Source organism: Tyto alba, unplaced genomic scaffold, assembly GCF_018691265.1.
Source record: "Tyto alba isolate M040663 unplaced genomic scaffold, T.alba_DEE_v4.0 Super-Scaffold_42, whole genome shotgun sequence".
Classification (NCBI taxonomy): Eukaryota; Metazoa; Chordata; class Aves; order Strigiformes; family Tytonidae; genus Tyto; species Tyto alba.
This window is the reverse complement of record NW_024881318.1, coordinates 18,851,311-18,869,648: the sequence shown is the minus strand read 5'-3', so window position 1 is coordinate 18,869,648 and position 18,338 is coordinate 18,851,311. Positions and strand designations below refer to the sequence as shown.

General features: G+C 38.5%; 1 protein-coding gene across 2 annotated transcripts in view; it reads left to right on the top strand.

Moving 5' to 3' along the window:
- Positions 1–102: 102 nt before the first annotated feature.
- Positions 103–18,338, top strand: part of TTC33 (tetratricopeptide repeat domain 33) — a 50,302-nt gene continuing 32,066 nt past the window's right edge. Inside the window, exons 1-2 of one of the 2 annotated variants that reach the window (XM_042804737.1) lie at positions 103–174; positions 663–891. In XM_042804737.1, coding sequence (XP_042660671.1) covers positions 671–891 — 221 coding nt within the window. In that variant the 5' untranslated portion in view covers positions 103–174; positions 663–670. The remainder of the gene's footprint in view (positions 175–662; positions 892–18,338) is intronic. The other variant, XM_042804736.1, reaches the window with a different exon arrangement.

Below are 18,338 nucleotides of genomic sequence, written 5' to 3'. Positions count from 1 at the left end.
CCTCAGCAAGGCCGGGCGCCACCGGCGGGCTGCCCCGGCGACGGGACGGCGGGAACTACAGCTCCCGGCGTGCCCAGCGGCGCCCCGGGACTACAGCTCCCGGCGTGCCCTTCCGCTTCCTGCCGGCTGGGCGTCAAGGGTGGCGCGGGCCTTCCAGGCGGAGGCGGGCGGCAGGTAACGGCGGTCTGCAGGGGGGACGGGACGGGACGGGACGGGACGGGACGGGACGGGACGGAGTTCCCCAGCCCTCCGTGGCGTGGTGCCTCGCCGGCTGAGGAGCGGCCGCGCCGGGAGGGCTTCCCCGCGGGCCGCCGGGTGCTGCGTGGCCCGCGTCGTTCGTCGCGGTCCTGTCGGCTTTTGTCCGGTGTCTGCGTTCTGGTGTGCCGGCTTCGACGATTTAAGGCTTTCTGGCGTGTCGGAGCTCTGGCGTTTTGTTTTGTTCTGTTTTCAGTTTTCGTCTGCTAGAGAACATATTTAATCTGGGCTCAGGATTGTAGTTGTCTGACCAGCGCCTCTGGGGAAGCCGACGGGCAGAATTGGTGTGGGGGAGCGGCAGTCAGTTACATGTTACTGTTGTAGAACCAAGATGAGCGAGGTAAATTTTTTCCTCTATGTACTGAAAAGCTAAATTACCTAACTGCTGAAAATACGTTTTTCTCCAGTTCTCCGAATGGCTTCTTTTGGGTGGAAGAGAAAGATTGGTGAGAAAGTTTCAAAAGCTACTTCTCAGCAATTTGAAGCAGAAGCTGCAGATGATGAGGATCTGGCTGATGATGATGATGCTAACTGGGTGCATGCAACCAAGAGAAGAAAGGAAATTCTCTTAGAGGACTGTGTAAAGAAAAGTAAGGAGCTGAAGGATGAAGGTGCAAATTTGGCTGAAAATAGGAGGTACTAATGTTATTTTACTCTTTTTCTCTAATTGTTTGAGTGCTAAATGATATTTTAATCCCTTTGGTAAACATTAGGTAATTTGCTAGCCCCTGCATTCACATTTTTCATATATGAAAAAGTGATCATTTCTTTTGTTCTACATTTATTGCCCGGTACAAAATAAGTTATTTCCTTTGGTGGTGTTGGCAGCTGTGAAATAAAGTCTGTATTCAGTCTCATTTGCCTGTGTTCACTTAACCAAAAAATGATGGGAGATAGATGATAAACTATTTGGATCTGAAAGTTGAAAGGGTAAATACATGGTAAGTAATGCTTTAGCTGCCCTGGTAGCTTTCTCCTCTCTTGTAAATGTGTCTTTTCTCTAAGAGTAAGCTTGTTTGCTTGTGTATAGTGCCTACGAAAATACTGCAAAGCAGTTAATGCACTGCTAATCTGTCTAATGCTTTTTGAAAGTCAGGTTCAGGTAGCTGCTCTGAACATCTTCTGATAGTAGTACTATTTTGAGATTTCGGCAGTTTTGGAAGGATATTACAAATATGGTTCCATTGTTCTATTGTGCTTCAAGCAGAAAGTACCTTTGGAGTAGGGGAAGGAAAGGCAGACTATAAACTACGTATTACCTACATAATTTGTCTAGATCTCTGGAGTGGGGGGAAAAACTGTTCCAAGGATAGTCCCCTTAAAGACCTTCAGAATGCTTGACATCTAAATCTATATCTAGATCCTGAATTTCCTTGTATAAACATCTCCACTTTATTCATTGTCCTATATCAGAGATAACATTATTTTCCTGGTAGAAAGAATTCCATAGTAACTCAGTATGCACTCCCGTGCTGTTAAAATTTAAGAAATTTCATCCTAAAAAAGGGTTCCCTGGACAATATGGAAGAGAGAGCAATTTAGAAGTTAAAAGCAGGAGAGTTTATATATGATAATAAACCACTGAGTGTCTGTGGTCTGGTCTGATTTAAAAAATAATAAATAAATAAAAAATGCATGTGAGAGAGGCTTGTTTTTAAATATTTAAATACAGTTGCCTCTTTTCACTGTTCACTCAAATGGTAACACTGTTCAAGAGGGCAATGATTCACTTCTGTGCACCCTTTTTGTGTTCCCGAGTTCTGTAACTACTGAATACAATTTTTAAGCCTTTTAAAGTTGACTTTGATTTATTTTAAGTTGGTTTAAATTTAGTTTTAAGCACGCTGTCATTGTTTTAATACCTTTAATGTAGTAGCTGCATATGTCAGTTACATTAATGTTAATAGCTGAAAACACAGAATACACAAGTTTATTAACATCCTTGTTTTTAATACTGGAAAGAAATCATACAGCGGTCTACTGAAAGTTTTGTTCTGTCCTTGTCAGGATATAGAGTTTGTGGTTTTAAGCTTGAGAAAACAGAAGTATTTCTCAATGTTTTCATTCTACATCTGGTAATCACTAATATTTACTGTACTTACATATGTTAAGCAACGATTGATTTTTATCTCTGTCTTCTGTTCTACCTTTGCCTTTCTTGAGTTTTGCTTTGGATGTTGTATCTCTTTTCTCTGTGGATTTTGGTGTTCTTTTTTAATTATTTGTTTTTGTGTATTATGTGAAGTGCAATAAATCTCTTGAACAGCAGCAAATAATGTGTTGTATATGTGGTGTAGGGCAGGGAGATACAGACTGCTGCATATTTATTTTGGGCAGTAAGTAATTTTTGGTACTTTTAATATTTTAAGATGGTTTTAGAGATTGAGTTTTTGTTTATCTGTTGGTTAGAAAACAATGCAAAAGCTTAATCCATCAATGAGTAGCAACATAAAGGCTTTTTGTGAGTTTAGTGAGAACTATATCTCATCAGAAGTACTTCTAAGAGCGACTGAGAAACACTGAATGGCTTGTAACAGGTATGAGAAAGAAGTAACAAGAAATTAAAATGCAGCTCTTGGGAGGCTTGTCAGACTCTTTTGTGTTACCACTGGTATATCTGAGGCTTAACAGAAGTTCTAATTTGAAATTATAGTGTCCATCAATTATTCTAGCACACTACAGATTGGGCAGTTATGGGAGTATGGTGCTGCCAGGGTACGTAACTTTCAGGCAGGTCTTTCTCTGGGAAAAAAAGATTTCATCTCAATTAGAGTCTAAGCTCACAGTGGGAGGCTTTTGTTACTTAAACAGCTGAAATAATTGACACACCGATACAGGAGACTTGAAGAAGCAGACTGAAAGGAATGTTTATTCTTTCTGGTGAAAAGTGGTTGCTGTAATTGTGTTTCAGACTTACGTGGTCTGTTTCTTGAATATACATTTGTACAATGTAAGCAAACTCACATAAATACTTAATGTAGATTGTTTCCTGAAATATCAAAGCATAATAACAGTTAAAGAAAGATTTGAGTTGGATTGTGTGGCATTTAGGTAAAAGGATGGCATCTCTTCCACTGAAGAAACTCAGAAGAAATGCAGACTAGGCACTAGAGGGTAATTAAGGCGGTACCTTACTTGGTGTTACTTGTGGAGTGGGGAGAAGAAAGGAATCCTGAAAAAAAACAGACTTGAGAAGAACTTGCAAGATGTTAAATAAAGGGAAGAATGGAAAATAATGAATTCAACTTCACCCCTTATGGAAGAGACTCAGAGGTAACGTGATGGCAAAATTAATATAAAAGATGAATTTTATAAGTGGATCCACTGTTACTTAGCTTGAATAGTGATTACCACCCTTATGCTTTCTTAGTCCATTAGTTTATTTTTCTGACAGGGGAAGACAGTGATGGTGTCACACCCCCACCATGGTTTTGCTAGTCTCTGTGTATGCAGTAAGTCTGTTTCTGTGGATGAGTAAGATCTGATTGACTTATGCTTGTAAAGTGAGTCTCAGTGCTTCTTGGGGGGAAGGAATAATGAATGGGCTTCTTGGGGGTTAGAATTTGTACAGCCTACTTTCTTTGCCTATTGGCAAACTCAGGAGTGTCATGGGTGAATTATTTTGGAGATGGGTTTTGGAGCCCTCTATGGGTTTTCAGCTTCTGTAGGAGCTGCTTGAGGAGTATTTCTACTGGGTGTAATGTGTGTGCATGAACCTCTTAAGATGAGATTGAGACACACACACACACAGGAAAAATGGCACTGAAGAGAACAGTTTTTGGTATGTATTTTAGTCTTTCTGTGGATTGAGAACAAAGACAGGGAGACTACCTGAAACAGGTGTGGAACTGGATTGATTATCCCAGTGTGTCTGTTATAGTGGAAGACATGGTTTAGGGAATTCTGACTTAGAAACTTGATCAGTAGACAGTTTTTAAAGTGACTTGTGAATGTGAGCGATCTTGCTGTCAGAACAGAAAGAAAAGTCACATATGTGGAAGAAGTGTCACATTTGTGTGTTCTTCTGATGTGTGGGAAACATGTACAGACACACACAGTCTTTAGGGAAACAGAATTTTGTCTGGTGGTGGAAAGAATAGAGAATGTTCCAGAGGAGAAATTGTTTTTTATTATATGGAACTTACAAAGATGACAGATTATCCGGTTGAGACATGAGTATGGATGTGCCCACATACATTGGAACTAATAATAATAATAATAATAATAATAATAACCCACAAACAAAAAATCCCCAACAGCCATAATCTAGATTATGGTTTTTATATTGATGGTCCTACACTGTTTTAAATCCAACATAATTGGAAAGGATAACAGTTCATGTGCTCAGCCCCAGTAGTTTGAACACAGCAGTTTGCAATTACAATGTATTTTGCCTGGTAGGTAGGTAGTTTTTGGCTATGGACGTGAGTTTAAGAATGTGTTTAGGAGAGTTTAAATAGTGAAGTATGTCCTCAAATGTATGGCATGTGGAGAGCTAACAGCAAGGAGAAGAAAAACTTCTGTCAGACTAGTATCTTCAATATAGTTCACTTACATATTCACATAGGTAGCTTTACAATCCCCCTATCGTTTTCAAATTGTGAACGTTTTTGTAGCTGGTCCAGTAGGTGGAGATAGAGTTCTTCTCAGTGTACTCTGAAGATGTGCAAAAAATGCTCATCTGAATGAAGACTTCATTTTCTTTTTCAAAGAGACACTACTGGGTTTAAATTCATACTGATTTGCATTTATCTTTTAAATTTTGATAAATAAAACTTAATACTGCTCTCACTTCTGATTTTTATTTATTATTCCATATTGCATTAAAAAATTCTCTATCTCTAAAGCTAGTACTGGTTTATGAAGATCATGTTTCCAACTGGAACACATATTTTGGCTGAGTTTAGAGATTCACCTGTGATAAAATAAATAGTGGTGTCACTTTGTCACTTGGTGTGTAAACTAGACTGATTAATAAGTCTTTACTCTTCTTTAGGTTTTACAGCAATTAATTAAATAAGGACATTTCAAAATGTTATGAGCAGAATGGATAATAGATCAATTTTCATGAAACTGTTTACTTTTCTAGAGGAATTAATCTTTGAGCATGACCTAATTTGATTTTATAATCTATTAAAAAAAAAGTTGAACCTCTGTGAAATGCTATTTACACGTTTTAGCAGCTGAGACTTTTTTCTTCTGATGATAATATATTAGCACCATTTCAACATCTAGTTTGTGATTGCTTGGTTATATAAACTGTAACTGAATTTGTCTTTCTCATTAGACACTGTGTCAGATGATGAGGCACACTCTTTTAAAAAGTGTGTTTACTCTGGTAAGTAAAGTGTTATCAAGAAAATAGTATATTTAGCAGATGGAGTAGAAGAGTAGTATCTATTTAAATAAACTTGAAATGCCTTTCTGTCATGTTCTTAGAACGTTTGTATTTGTTTAATTTACCTGTGTCTTGCAGGTTTAGATTATGATAAGCGTTTGATTATTAATGAGTTATAAAAGTGCTACAGTAGTAAAATTGCTTTCAGATTATCTTGGTAATTCATTTTGATGCAACTAATGTGGCAGGGGGCAAAGATCATTGTGTTGAAATTGCGTTTCAATTTTCAGTCAATTAAACTGATGTTACTTAAATAATATAGTGTTAATAAAGAGGTTTCCCAGAAGATTGTACAGCTATCTTTGGCAGAAACATTTCAGCAGTTTAATAGGCTGACTCACATTATGGAGTGGCCTAGGAGAAGTGGGGTATGTTAGAGAGAAGAGAGGTTCGGGAGAGCTGGTTGCATTTTTTTCAAGTTATCTCCTCCAAGCTCATGGATGGTTCCTCCTGATGAGGAAGAAATCAAGAAGATGTGATAGGAGTTCTGTGTGGATGTACATAGAGCTCATGACAAAATCCAAATATAAAATGTACAAGGGGTCATGTGACCTGGGAAGACCATGGAAGACCCTGTCTGAGTATGCAGGGTTAAGATCCGGAAAGCCAGAACCCACCTGGAGTTGAATCTGGTGAGGGATGTGAAGGGCAATGAGATGAGCTTCTACAGGTGTATTGGCAGGATAAGAAAGACTGGGAAAAATGTGGGTCCTCTGCTAAATGGGGTAGAGAAAGGATGCAGAACAGGCCAGGGTACTCAATATGGATCTTTACTGATAAGACTTGCCTTCAGGAACCGCAGGTCCATGAGACCAGAGGGAAGGTCTGGAACAAGAAAGACTTGCTCTTGGTGTAGGAGGATCAATGTTTAGAGAAAGCTGACATATACAGGTTCACGGGACCTGATGGGGGTGCATTGGTGAGAGCTGAGGGAGCTGGTTGATGTCACTTTAAAGACTCTTCAACTGTATTTGAAAGGTCATGACAACAGAGTGGTTCCTGAGGGCAGCTAGACAGCAAATGTCATCTTTATGAGGGTCAAGAAGGGAAGATTCAGGGACTCATAGGCCAATCAACCTCAGATCTGTCCCTGGGAAAGTGATTGAGGAAATAATTCCGGAAACCATTTTGAAACACAGGAAGCACAAGAAGGTTATTTGGAATAGCTGGAATCGATTAGCAAAGGGGAAATCATGCTTGGCCAAACTGATAGGTGACAGATTAACCAGAGAATGGTGTGGACCTTGGTGATCCTTGCTGATACTCAGAACCCAACTGGACAGTAACCTGAGCAACCTGCTTTAGCTGACCCTGCTTTGAGCAGGGTCTTTGGACTGGGTGATCTCCAGAGGTTCATTCCAATCTTGGCCATTTTGTAATTATATCACACAGACATATTTAGAATACAGAAGGTTGCTCCTCAGACTTGAATTTGCCTGTACAGGTTCTTCATGTGGAATGTTTCTTGGTGGGTGGGAAACTTTCTACTTCTTTATTTTTTTGTTTTGTTTCACTAGTCTATCTTTGGAATGCTTTTTATGCAGAGAAGTGCAAGAAACGGGTAGTCTTTGCTCTGCCATCTTACCATTTCTGTCCTCTCACTGACCTAATTTAAAGTAAAATTGTATTTTAGAAGTTAGAAAATTAAAAGGATTGATTCAGTAGATAATCTGTGAGTCTACAAACTTAGCTTTTATTTCTGGCTCTTAGAAGAAAGTCTAAAATTGTGTTAGACTGCTGGTATATTGCATCAGGAATGTTGATCTTCCATAAGAGTGTTCTGAAAGCCTTATGCAGTTGGATTTTGTAATTAAGTGCAGATGAAATCACTGGAAAATGCTTATGAAACTAGGAGAATGTAGTAAGTACTACTGTTCATTGTAGGCTGAAAATAACTGTTCAATGTTGGTCTTGGATGCAATATGCGTGCCAGGTATAATTAGCTATTCCATATAGTGCTTACCTCTTTCAGAGTGAATGACCAATATCAATGTTCTCCCCCCAAAAAAATTTTTTAATTTTAGTAATTACTAGCTGTGATTAGGTTGAGTGTTTTCTAAGGACAGTCATGCAAAAAAGCAGAGAAAAAAGGCTTATCACTGTAAGTAAAATTGTATAGTATGAGTAGGGGCCTGATTAAATTGATCATGACTTCTAATCAAAATACCTGATCAATTTTTAATGTTTTTCAGTATTTAATGTTACTGCCTATTGTGTATATATAAACATACATAAAAAACTTCCTTGTTGCTAGCTTCCTTGAGAATGCCTCACACATAATACGCTCACTAAAATGAGACTAAGGCTGTGTAAATGGTAACTCCTGAGTGCAGAACACATGAGCTGAAACAGAAAAGGCTGAGCAAGTACGGACTTCATACTTAAATTTTTTGGGAAAAGCATGTGTTGCCATTTCTGTCATATTAGTTCTTATTAGAACATACGGTTTGTTTTGCAGCCCTCATAACCTTTCTACAGAATTAAAAAAAAAAACCACAGAAAGTGTTTTATGGTGCTTAACATTTTCCTGTAAACTGCCATGTGAAGTAACATGTTTATTTTTATTGCTAGCTTTATTGTTTTTCCTCACTGATAGTCGTTGCTTCCTGGTGATGCATCTAGCTGATTCCTCTCATTGAGGAGGAAGTTCTTACAGAATGTTTGTTTTAAGTAGTTTCTTTAAGTTTCAATTTAACTTTAATTTAGCTATATTGCTTATGTTCTGGCAAATGTTATTTTCCAACAACTGGTTACTTTTTGGCAAAGCAGGAGTTCAGTTTTGAAATTGTTACTGGTTTAGGGCAGATTTTTCTGAGAGTGTGTGCAAGAATAATTGTAGATTATTTTGACTGTACACAGTTTGAATTAGTTTGAGAGTATTTTTGTTAGAATCATTGTCACTTGAGGATACTGAATTGTGACATTGTACTATCTATCTGTATTTGAATGTGTGCATATTTGTTGGTACATATCTGTAAATACAAATGGAATATTCATGGAGCAACTGAAGTAACGCTGCTCTGGTGGCAGTGTGCAGGAGCGCTGCCCAGCACAGTGAGCGTGGGTGACAGGTCTTTGTATAAATGCTTGAGGTTAGGTGCCTAAACTTCAGTGGGATGAATTGGGCCTAACTGCTAATACCTGAAGGGTAATCTGTGTGTTATCCGATGTCTTTGGATTTAAGTTGAGAGGGTCTATTCCTTCTATGCATGAAATACGATTTGCAGCAATTCTTAAGTGAAAAGCTGTTGTATTCACTGGACATGTGCTGTGTAGTGTTTGTTTTATAAGAACTCATTGAAAATGTGTCTGTTAAAAACACCCTTATATCTAAATATGTAGAGTGTAATTACTGCAACTGAAGAAGCATGAAAAAAAATGGGTTCTTAAGCAAAAGTTTCATCAGTGTATATTAATTTCTATGCATATAGTAATATATATAGAGGAGTTGTGCCTGACAATTACTTTCTTCTATTCTTCTAATGCATGTGAAGTTACTGGAAAATAATGAATACTTTCTTCTGATTTTCACATTTCTTTAAAAAAGAAATCTGGATTTTTTTCTTAGTAATCAGTAAGACAGGAATTAATGGCTTCAGAATTTTTATATTGGTAGTTGTTTCTGTTTAATTCCTAGCACTTTTTTCAGACAGCTTTTGTTTATGATTGAATAGAATATTTGCATCTAATTCCAGAATAACTCTGTAGTACTACTTAAGGACCTATAAGGAACTACCTGACATAATGGACATTAAATAAAAAATGTAAAAACATAAATATTTTTACTTTATTATTTTATTTTTGTTACTTATTATGTCAATACTTTACATTTATCTTTTATTACTCATTATCATAGCTGTGCTTGAAAAATTAATTAAAAATGTGTGAAAGCACATGTGCTGGCATATTTTTAGCCTTGTAAATTATACACAAGTACAGTTAATTACTCCTTTTGCCTTTTTTTATTTTATTCTTTTGACAGTCTGTGATTTTCTTTGAATCTGATGTATGTCATGCAGTCTTTGAGGTATTTTTCTTCAGCAACAGTTAACAACCTTTTGCTGCATATGGAAGATAGTAAGTGTATACAGCAGGGTGCACCTGGTGCATTTTCATTTCCTCCAAGTGTGTTGAGTTTAAGTGCTCCACTGGGAGTTTCTCTCAGAGCTGGCTTGTTTGTTTTCGGAGTTGATCTCTGAAACTGTCTTCATTCCTTTTCTCTTGTTGCATATTGCTGTTACAAACTAGCTGGGACAGGGGCCATCTTTTAAAATAGAAGACATGTTGGCAGCAGAACTAGCACTATTGCCATCCAGCAGAAACCAATTTCTACTAGCAGGTTTGTGCTGGTATGTGGCTGCTACAGATTCATGTAAATACTTAAGTGCAAAAGTCTATCTAGCAAGTTAAAGGACATGTTTATGACTTGAGCTAAGAGATTTTGCCCATAACTTCCGCTAGATAGTCTAATAATGCAGCTTTTAAATGTAGAGAATTTTATTATTTATTTACATAGTATAATACAATTTAGAAAAATCTAGTAATTTACATTAATAATCTAAGCAGTTTTTATAGAGAAATACAACCTGGGGCCTTTTCCGCATCCTTTGCTTGGCAGACACTGGCAAGAGTTGCTCTGCTGAAGTGCTGTGGTCACAGTGTCCAGGATTCCCTGTATTAATGACATTATGTATAGCGATGTGGATACTGTAAAATATGATTGTATTTAATTTTTTTAAAGTTGCAGTTTTATGGTTTTGCTTATTGTCCAGATCTACTGTTAAATATACCTAGTTTCTTTTATTTGACTACTAAAGCATCTGTATTTAGAAATTATTTTTTCATGATATTATTTTTCTTCATAATGGAAGCTGCAGGGGAAAAAAATAAAGTGGTTTCCTAATTTAATACATTTGTCCAGCTGCTCTTAAAGCTTGGTTAGTGTTGCTGACAAAGATAATATTCCCCTCCACCCACTTTGTTTTAACTATCTTTATGATTCATGGAATTTAATTTTGAAACTGTAATTCAGTATCCCTTGCATGATCTTCATTGAACATGATGTGTATCTGCTGTCCTTATCTTCTAAAATGAATGTACTGAATTTAAGGGATCATAATTGCCCATCAACATTTGTTTCAGGACTGTTCTAAAGAAGTAGGATACAGCAATGCGTTTTGTAACAAAAATCCTTGTTTCTGTACATATGTCAACTTTTTTTCTAGTTACGTAAATGGTGTCCTCCACATCTTACGCATATTATGAGAGTATCCTTAAACTGAAAAGAATGCTTTACAGTAAAGGCTCAGAATAAAAACTCTTTAGGAGCAATGTCTTGTTCAGTCAAGTCATCTGAAGGAATAGTTCAGATAGCAGATGGGGAAAATCAAGAACAGTACATTGTCTTTTTTTATTTGTGGAAATATTTGATGTTACAGGACTGCTAATTGTTTAAGAGTTGACATTACAATGTAATGTACTGCCACAAGAAAAATTACTTGCAAGGGTCTTGTACACTAACATGTGGTCATCAAATTAATAAAAATTTAAAGTGGATCTTGACTTTCTTTACTGCTTTTTGTCCTAGTCATTTATTTGCATGGGAGTTAACTAGTCATTTTGTAGGCAATTTTTAAATTATATCACGTTCGAGTTAATTGAAAGCAAGGGCTGGTATACATGCTATCTAGCTTTGTTTACAATTCAAGTGTCTAGTGAAGGGTTGCATTTCCATCACTGATTAAGCCCATTTCAGTCATGGTCAGTGTGACCTATTTCCAACCCTTTGCAGTGGTCCCATTTTTCACTTTTACCCTGAGGGGAGACAACTCAGAGTACCAGTTTGTCACTGGACTGGAGAAGAAACCTAGCTGGAAGATAGCCTCATTCTGGTTTATGGCTCTGATCTGGTTCACAAATGCTTTTGCCAAAACAGGAGGGAAAAGGGATATTAGAATAAGTGGCCAAAAAGCAAGGGGAGAGAAGTTCTTTCATTTATGTGGTATTGTTGTCTAGTTGTTCCCTGTCTGTAATTGCTACTGTATTGAACTTATAAATTAAAATGGATGTCTATGAATGTATTCTCACTCACAGGCCAACATCTCAGTTTTTACACTTTTAAAATGTTCATCTCCTTCAGAATGAGTCTAATTCTTCTCTCATTTTATAATTGAACCTTGAAAAAATGACTCCTTGCTTGTAAGAGACTGGAATAATATGTCATACGCAGGGCAATAACTTAATTTTAGCAGTATATAACAGACAATTTTTTAAGGCATATAGGTGCAGAGAGTCATAACATGATAAAATTATTAACATATATTGCCAAGTATTTGTGGTAAATTGTGCGACATGTACAATGGCTATCACCTATTTCATATATTTTTCTTATTACAGTCATTTGGGTGACCAGTGCATCCATCCAAATCTCAAGGGAGGAATCGTGGTATTTATAATATCATCTCAAATTTCTAATACAGTGTTTAAATAGCGTAAGTCAAATGTTTTGGACAAAGAGTCATAGAATGATTTGGGTTGGAAGAGACTTTCAGGATCATCTAGTTCCAACCCCTCTGCCACAGGCAGGGAGAACTTGCCCTAGAGCAGGTTGCTCCCAGCCCCGTCCAACCTGGCCATGAACCCTTCCAGGGAGGGGGCAGCCACAGCTGCTCTGGGCACCCTGTGCCAGTGCCTCACCGCTCTCACAGGAAAGAACTTCTTCCTTATCTCTAATCTGAATCTGTCCTCTTTCGGTTTAAAACCGTTACCCCTTGTTCTATCCCTGCACTCCCTGACAAAGAGTCCCTCCCCACCTTTCCTGTAGCCCCCTTTAAGCACTGGAAGGCCGCTCTAAGGTCTCTCCGGAGCCTTCTCTTCTCCAGGCTGAACAACCCCAACTCTCTCAGCCTGTCCTCACAGGGGAGCTGCTCCAGCCCCTGATCATCTTTGTGGCCTCCTCTGGACCCCCTTGAGCAGGTCCATGTGCTTCTTGTGTTGGAGCCCCACAGCTGGACACAGCACTGCAGGGGGGTCTCACGAGAGCAGAGCAGGGGGGCAGAATCCCCTCCCTTGACCTGCTGCCCACACTGCTCTTGATGCAGCCCAGGACACGGTTGGATTTCTGCGCGGTGAGTGCACATTGCTGGCTCATGGTCAGTTTTCCACCTACTAATACCCCCAAGTCCTTCTCTACAGGGCTGCTCTCAATCCACTCCTCGCCCAGCCTGTATTTGTTCTTGGGATTGCCCCGACCCATGTGCAGGACCCTGCACTTGGCCTTGTTGAACTTCATGATGTTCACACGGGCCCCCCTCTCCAGCCTGTCCAGGTCCCTCTGGATGGCATCCCTGCCCTCCAGCGTGTTGACCGCACCACACAGCTTTCTGTCGTGAGCAAACTTGCTGAGGGTGCGCTCAGTCCCACTATCCATGACGTCAACAAAGATGTTAAACAGTGTTGGTCCCAACGCTGACCCCAGAGGAGTGCCACTCATCACTGCTCTTCACCTGGACATTGTGTCGTTGACTGCAACTCTTTGGGTTTGATCACCAGCTAACTCCTTATTCACTGAGTGGTCCATTCATCAAATCCATGTGTCTTCAATTTAGCGACAAGGATGTCGTGTGGGACAATGTCAAATGCTTTGCGCAAGTCCAGGTAGATGATGTCAGTTGCTCTTCCCTTGTCCACTGACACCGTAATGCTGTGTAGAAGGCCACCACATTTCTCAGACACAGTTTGCCCTTAGTGAAGCCATGTTGGCTGTCACCAGTCAGCTCCTTATTTTCCATGTGCCCTAGCATAGTTTCCAGGAGGATCCACTCCAAGATCCCGCTGGGCATGGAGGTGAGACTGGCTGGCCTGTAGTTTCCTGAGTCTCTTTTTTTCCCTTTTTTGAAAATGTGGGTTATGTTTCCCCTTTTCCAATCAATGGCAAAGGGTCTGGTCTGCCATGACCTCTCAAATAAGATGGATGGTGGCTTAGCCACTTCATCCACCAGTTCCCTCAGGGTCCACGGATGCATCTCACAGGTTCCATGGACTTCTGCATCTTCAGGTTCCTTAGATGGTCCCAAACCTGATTTTCTCCTACAATGGCTGCTTCTTCATTCTCTCAGTCCTTGCCTTTGCCTTCTGTGTCTTAGGCAGTGTGGCTGGAGCAATTGCAGGTGAAGACTGAGACAAAAAAGTCATTGAATACCTTGGTCTTTTCTACGTTCTGGATAATCAGGTCTCCCATTTCCTTCTGGACAAGGTCCACATTTTCCATAGTTTCCTTTATCACCAACATACCTACAAAAGCTTTTTTTGCTGCCCTTGATGTGCCTGGCGAGATTTCATTCTGTCAGGGCTCTGGCCTTCCTAACCTGATCCCTGGCTGCTCAGACAGTTTCTCTGAATTCCTCCCAGGCTTCCTGTCCTTCCTTCCACCCTCTGTAGGCTTCCTTGTTGTGTTGTGCAGGAGCTTGTGCAGGAGCTCCTTGTCCAACCCCGCAGGCCTCCTGGCATTCTTGCCTGACTTCCTCTTTGTTGGGATGCATCACTCCTGAGCTAGGAGGCAGTGACCCTTGAATATTAACCAGCTTTCTTGGGCCCCTCTCCCAGCCAGTGTTTTGTCCCAGGCTACTCTGCCAAGCAGATCCCTGAAGAGGCCAAAGTCTGCTCTCCTGAACTCCAGTAGTGAGCTTGCTGTGCACCCTCCTCGCTGCCTAAAGGATCTTGAACTCCCCCATTTCATGGTCACTGCAGACAAGGCTGCCCTTGAGCTTCACGCTCCCCACCAGCCCCTCCTTGATGGTGAGAACAAGTTCCAGCACAGCACCTCTCCTCCTTGGCTCCTCTGTCACTCAGAGAAGGAAGTTATCATCAACGCATGCCAGGATCCTCCTGAATTGCCTATGTGCTGCTGAACCATACCTTTCTACATCTGGGTGGTGCCCAATACACTAATACCATATATATTCACAGAGATAATGCATCTTTCCCCTCGTTCTTACTTTCTGAAGAACAATTATAGAAATTTTATTTTCATTAAGAGGTGAAGTTTGATCTTCTGAAGCCAGTTGAAACTGATCATTTTTACAGGCTACTGTTCGTAGTGTATATAGGACATATTTTCACACTGGTCTCTAGAGTTTTACTGGCTCTATCAACTAAATGACAAGTCTTAAAAAAAAATTGTTTTTTTGTCTTTGACCTGCCAGCTGGTAATAGAAATGTGATGTAGAAGACTGTGGCTTAAGCTTTTTGTCTTCTGCAAAAATTAAGAAATTACAGTTAAGAGAAAATGATAGCTGTAGATGTTTTTCAAACTAGGTTCTTAGGATAAAAGATGTTGGTGATGAATAATGGTTTATTATTCAGCTGGCTCCACAATCCAATTTTACTGTTAAGAAAGGAAGGCACCTGTTAAATATGTGAAATAGCATAAATTTACTGACAGGGGTTCTGCCAGCTAGGCTTTTCTGTAGGAAGTTGTATTTGTCTGGAAGCTTTAATACAAGCTTTTCTTTTCCTGGCAATTGGATCTTGCAATGAAAAATTTACCCTCAGTGTATTTGGATGTTGACATAGATGTTTTTAATTGTCTTTAGTCTGTCAGTGAAGCTCTTCTGTTTGTCAGAAGGTTAACTTTCCCTGTTATTGCTCACACATAACTTATTTTCCTGGACATATTTTTTTGAGTTTCGTATGTTTGAAAATAGAAGGGTAGTTCAGTGAAGTATTTCAACTTTCAGTCTTCTGAGAGCATTTCTGATCCAAATTTGATTAATATACACTGAGACTTCAAAAAGGACTTAAATAGAGGCTGAATAAAGAAAAGATTTGTATAAAGCGTTCTGGGGAGTTAGGATTACATGTTGAAAATGAAATAAAAATTTTCAATATAGAAATTTAATTTTGTAGAGCTCTCAGTATGAAGGTGGTAGGAAGCTATTTCCTAAGGATGCCATTTTTTTCTAATGCATTCAGTTTCATGACTATCACAATATTTGTCTTAATTAGTGAAGTATGGATTGTGAACTTCTCCAACATCTAAACGTATACTTGAGATGTTAAAGTTTAGCTATCATGTGAAAGCATTACAATATAGCAGTGTCACTGGTGTCTAAATAAAGCTCTCATTGTGTTTATGGAGCTGAGTGGAGAATTACACTGGGGTGCTGCTTGGTGTTTTTACACAAACTAATGTTTGGACAGGACATAAGACGACTGACTTGGTTTAAGAAGCAAAAGCTTTTATACTGGTATAAAGCAAGGCCAAGAAAGTAGACTGAGGTGAGTGCAGAATTACTTTTGAGGACTCATTTAGAATGACTCTACAACTTTAAGGTATTTGTATTTGACTTTCAGAAATATGGCAGAATTCCAGTACTTCTGTATTATGGGTGGAATTGAATGAATGAGGTTTCAGAAATTATAGTAGCTGATTTCTTTTGTGAGATGCAAAGTGAGAAAGGAATCCCAAGCAATACTGAAAAAAATTTTAGAAATACTGTTGACATAGAGAATGAAAGACATGAATACTAAAATCAGAATCATAAATACTAAAATGTCCTGGTTAATTTACAGAATAAATTGCTGTCATAAAACCTAAGGAAGTTTTATGTAAGTTACTAGTATAAACAACTTTTACATGGAGCATTGGCTAAGTATGGGAGAAATCTTTAACCTGGCTTTTTTTTTTTTTTTCTGGGTAATTTATAGTTTTTGAAGATATTTTAACTGATTGTAAGGGTGCCCAAGTTATTTAGTTTTGGTCATCGTATTCTGATAATACATTGAGATTGAGAGAGAGAAATTTTAAAAATTGAGCAAAACTGGAAGAAAGCCAACAAGGTTGAGTATATTTCTCAGTCTACAGAAAAAATCATTGACACTTTTAGAGTTTATGGATGGTAGCTTTTGTTAAATCCATGAAAAGGATTTGTAGAGAGAGAAGACTTTTGAGAGTCAGACTTAATTGTCTAATCAGTGGAATCAACCTAATGTTTTAAGAGAGAAGGTAGTAAGGAATATATGTGAAAGAGCATATTTCTGTAGTTCATTGAGACAGATCCTTTCTCCAGATGCAACACTGAAGCTATAAAGCTTTGATTGCTTCCCCTTTTTTTTCTACAGATGGGATCTTCCAGTTCATAGTTGCATTACAGCTGTGTACATTATTGCAACAAACTAGTGTCTGTTGTCCTGTTTACTTTTCTGAAAGTGTGTTGTAAATCTGTGGGTAGTTTAATGGAAAGAGAGTCCTTCCAGTACTCACAATATTCTTTGTAGATGTTCCCTGCTAGGTAGAGCATAGGATTTGAGTTATAAAAGAAGAGGAGGAGGAAGAATTAATTACAGAAGTTAAAATTCAGAAGCATAGGTTACTGAGGACTGAATGACTTAAGTGTTCATATCCAATAATTAATGTAGATAAAACCATCTGAAATATTAATCTGTTGCATTTTTAATGTTTTATTTTGCATCTCATGCTGTGCTATGGAAGGAATTGAAGGAGATAGTTTGAACAGTTCTTGCTGTTACTCTCTTTCAATAGGCACTATTATGTGTATGCAAAATTACACTGCCAAAAAAAATCATCAGTCTGAATCTATTGATTCTTGTAAGGTTGCTTATCAGTAGAAACATAAAAGCATTGTAAGTGACTAGCTAACTCTGTCATGGAAATTGGAGCACAAACTTGCCTCATCTGGCCCTTTACAGAACATTTTTGCCTAGTGAACACTCACCAGTCCTTGTCTCTGCAGTGCTGGTAGTGAGAGTTCCCACTCTTCTTGCCACTTTTATGTGTATAATTTGCATGTTAGTAATTTTAGAAGTGTCTGATACATTCCTTTAGTTCTGGATGGTGACATTCAGTCTCTATACCATCTGTATACGTGTATATAACGTCCTTGTAGGTAGATCGTACTGCTTATTACAAATTTATATTTCACTTCCTTCAGGAGACTTCATGGGTTTTGCTGACTAGTATTTACATTGATACTTTATAGCTGGTTTACATCAATACTTTCTAATAGCTTCAGCTATGTGGGGAGGTTTATAGGATACCTGCCTACTTAACTTACTGGTAGTTTCATGAAAAATAAATGAAAATTGTCCTTTAAGTCTCAAAATGTCATAGAAAATTACATTTCCTCTGTCTTTATCTCTTTCTCTATGTTTTTGTATATAACTTGTCACTATTACTCTGTGATGTTAACATCAGGAAATATTATAAAGAGGCCAGAAATAATGGAAAGACAGCGACAGGGAATTAAATTATTTAGTACGGATAACAAGAATATATCAGCTAGGTGAAATGGAACTGCCCAGAACAGAATGTGAGCAGACTACTGCTTTTTGTGTATCATCTCTCTGAAAATGTTTTGCCCTGTTAATGCCCTACCCTTGAGCATCATATTTTGGCAATAAGTAATTTTGAGAAAGAAATTCTGGCATTTAAATCCCCCAAACTTTTTTTGGTGCTTTTTTTTTGGTGCTGTTGACAGCTTTTAACTTCTTGCCCTAGTTTCTATGTCTGATTTCTGAGAATCACTAGGATCATAATATGAGGTAAGAGACAGAATGGTCAGCCATCTGTGGACAAATAATTAAAAGGTTAAAGGATTAAATGCCTGCTTAACTAAGAAGAAAACAGATGGTACTCATCATTGTAGCTCTACTATTGTATTTCTAA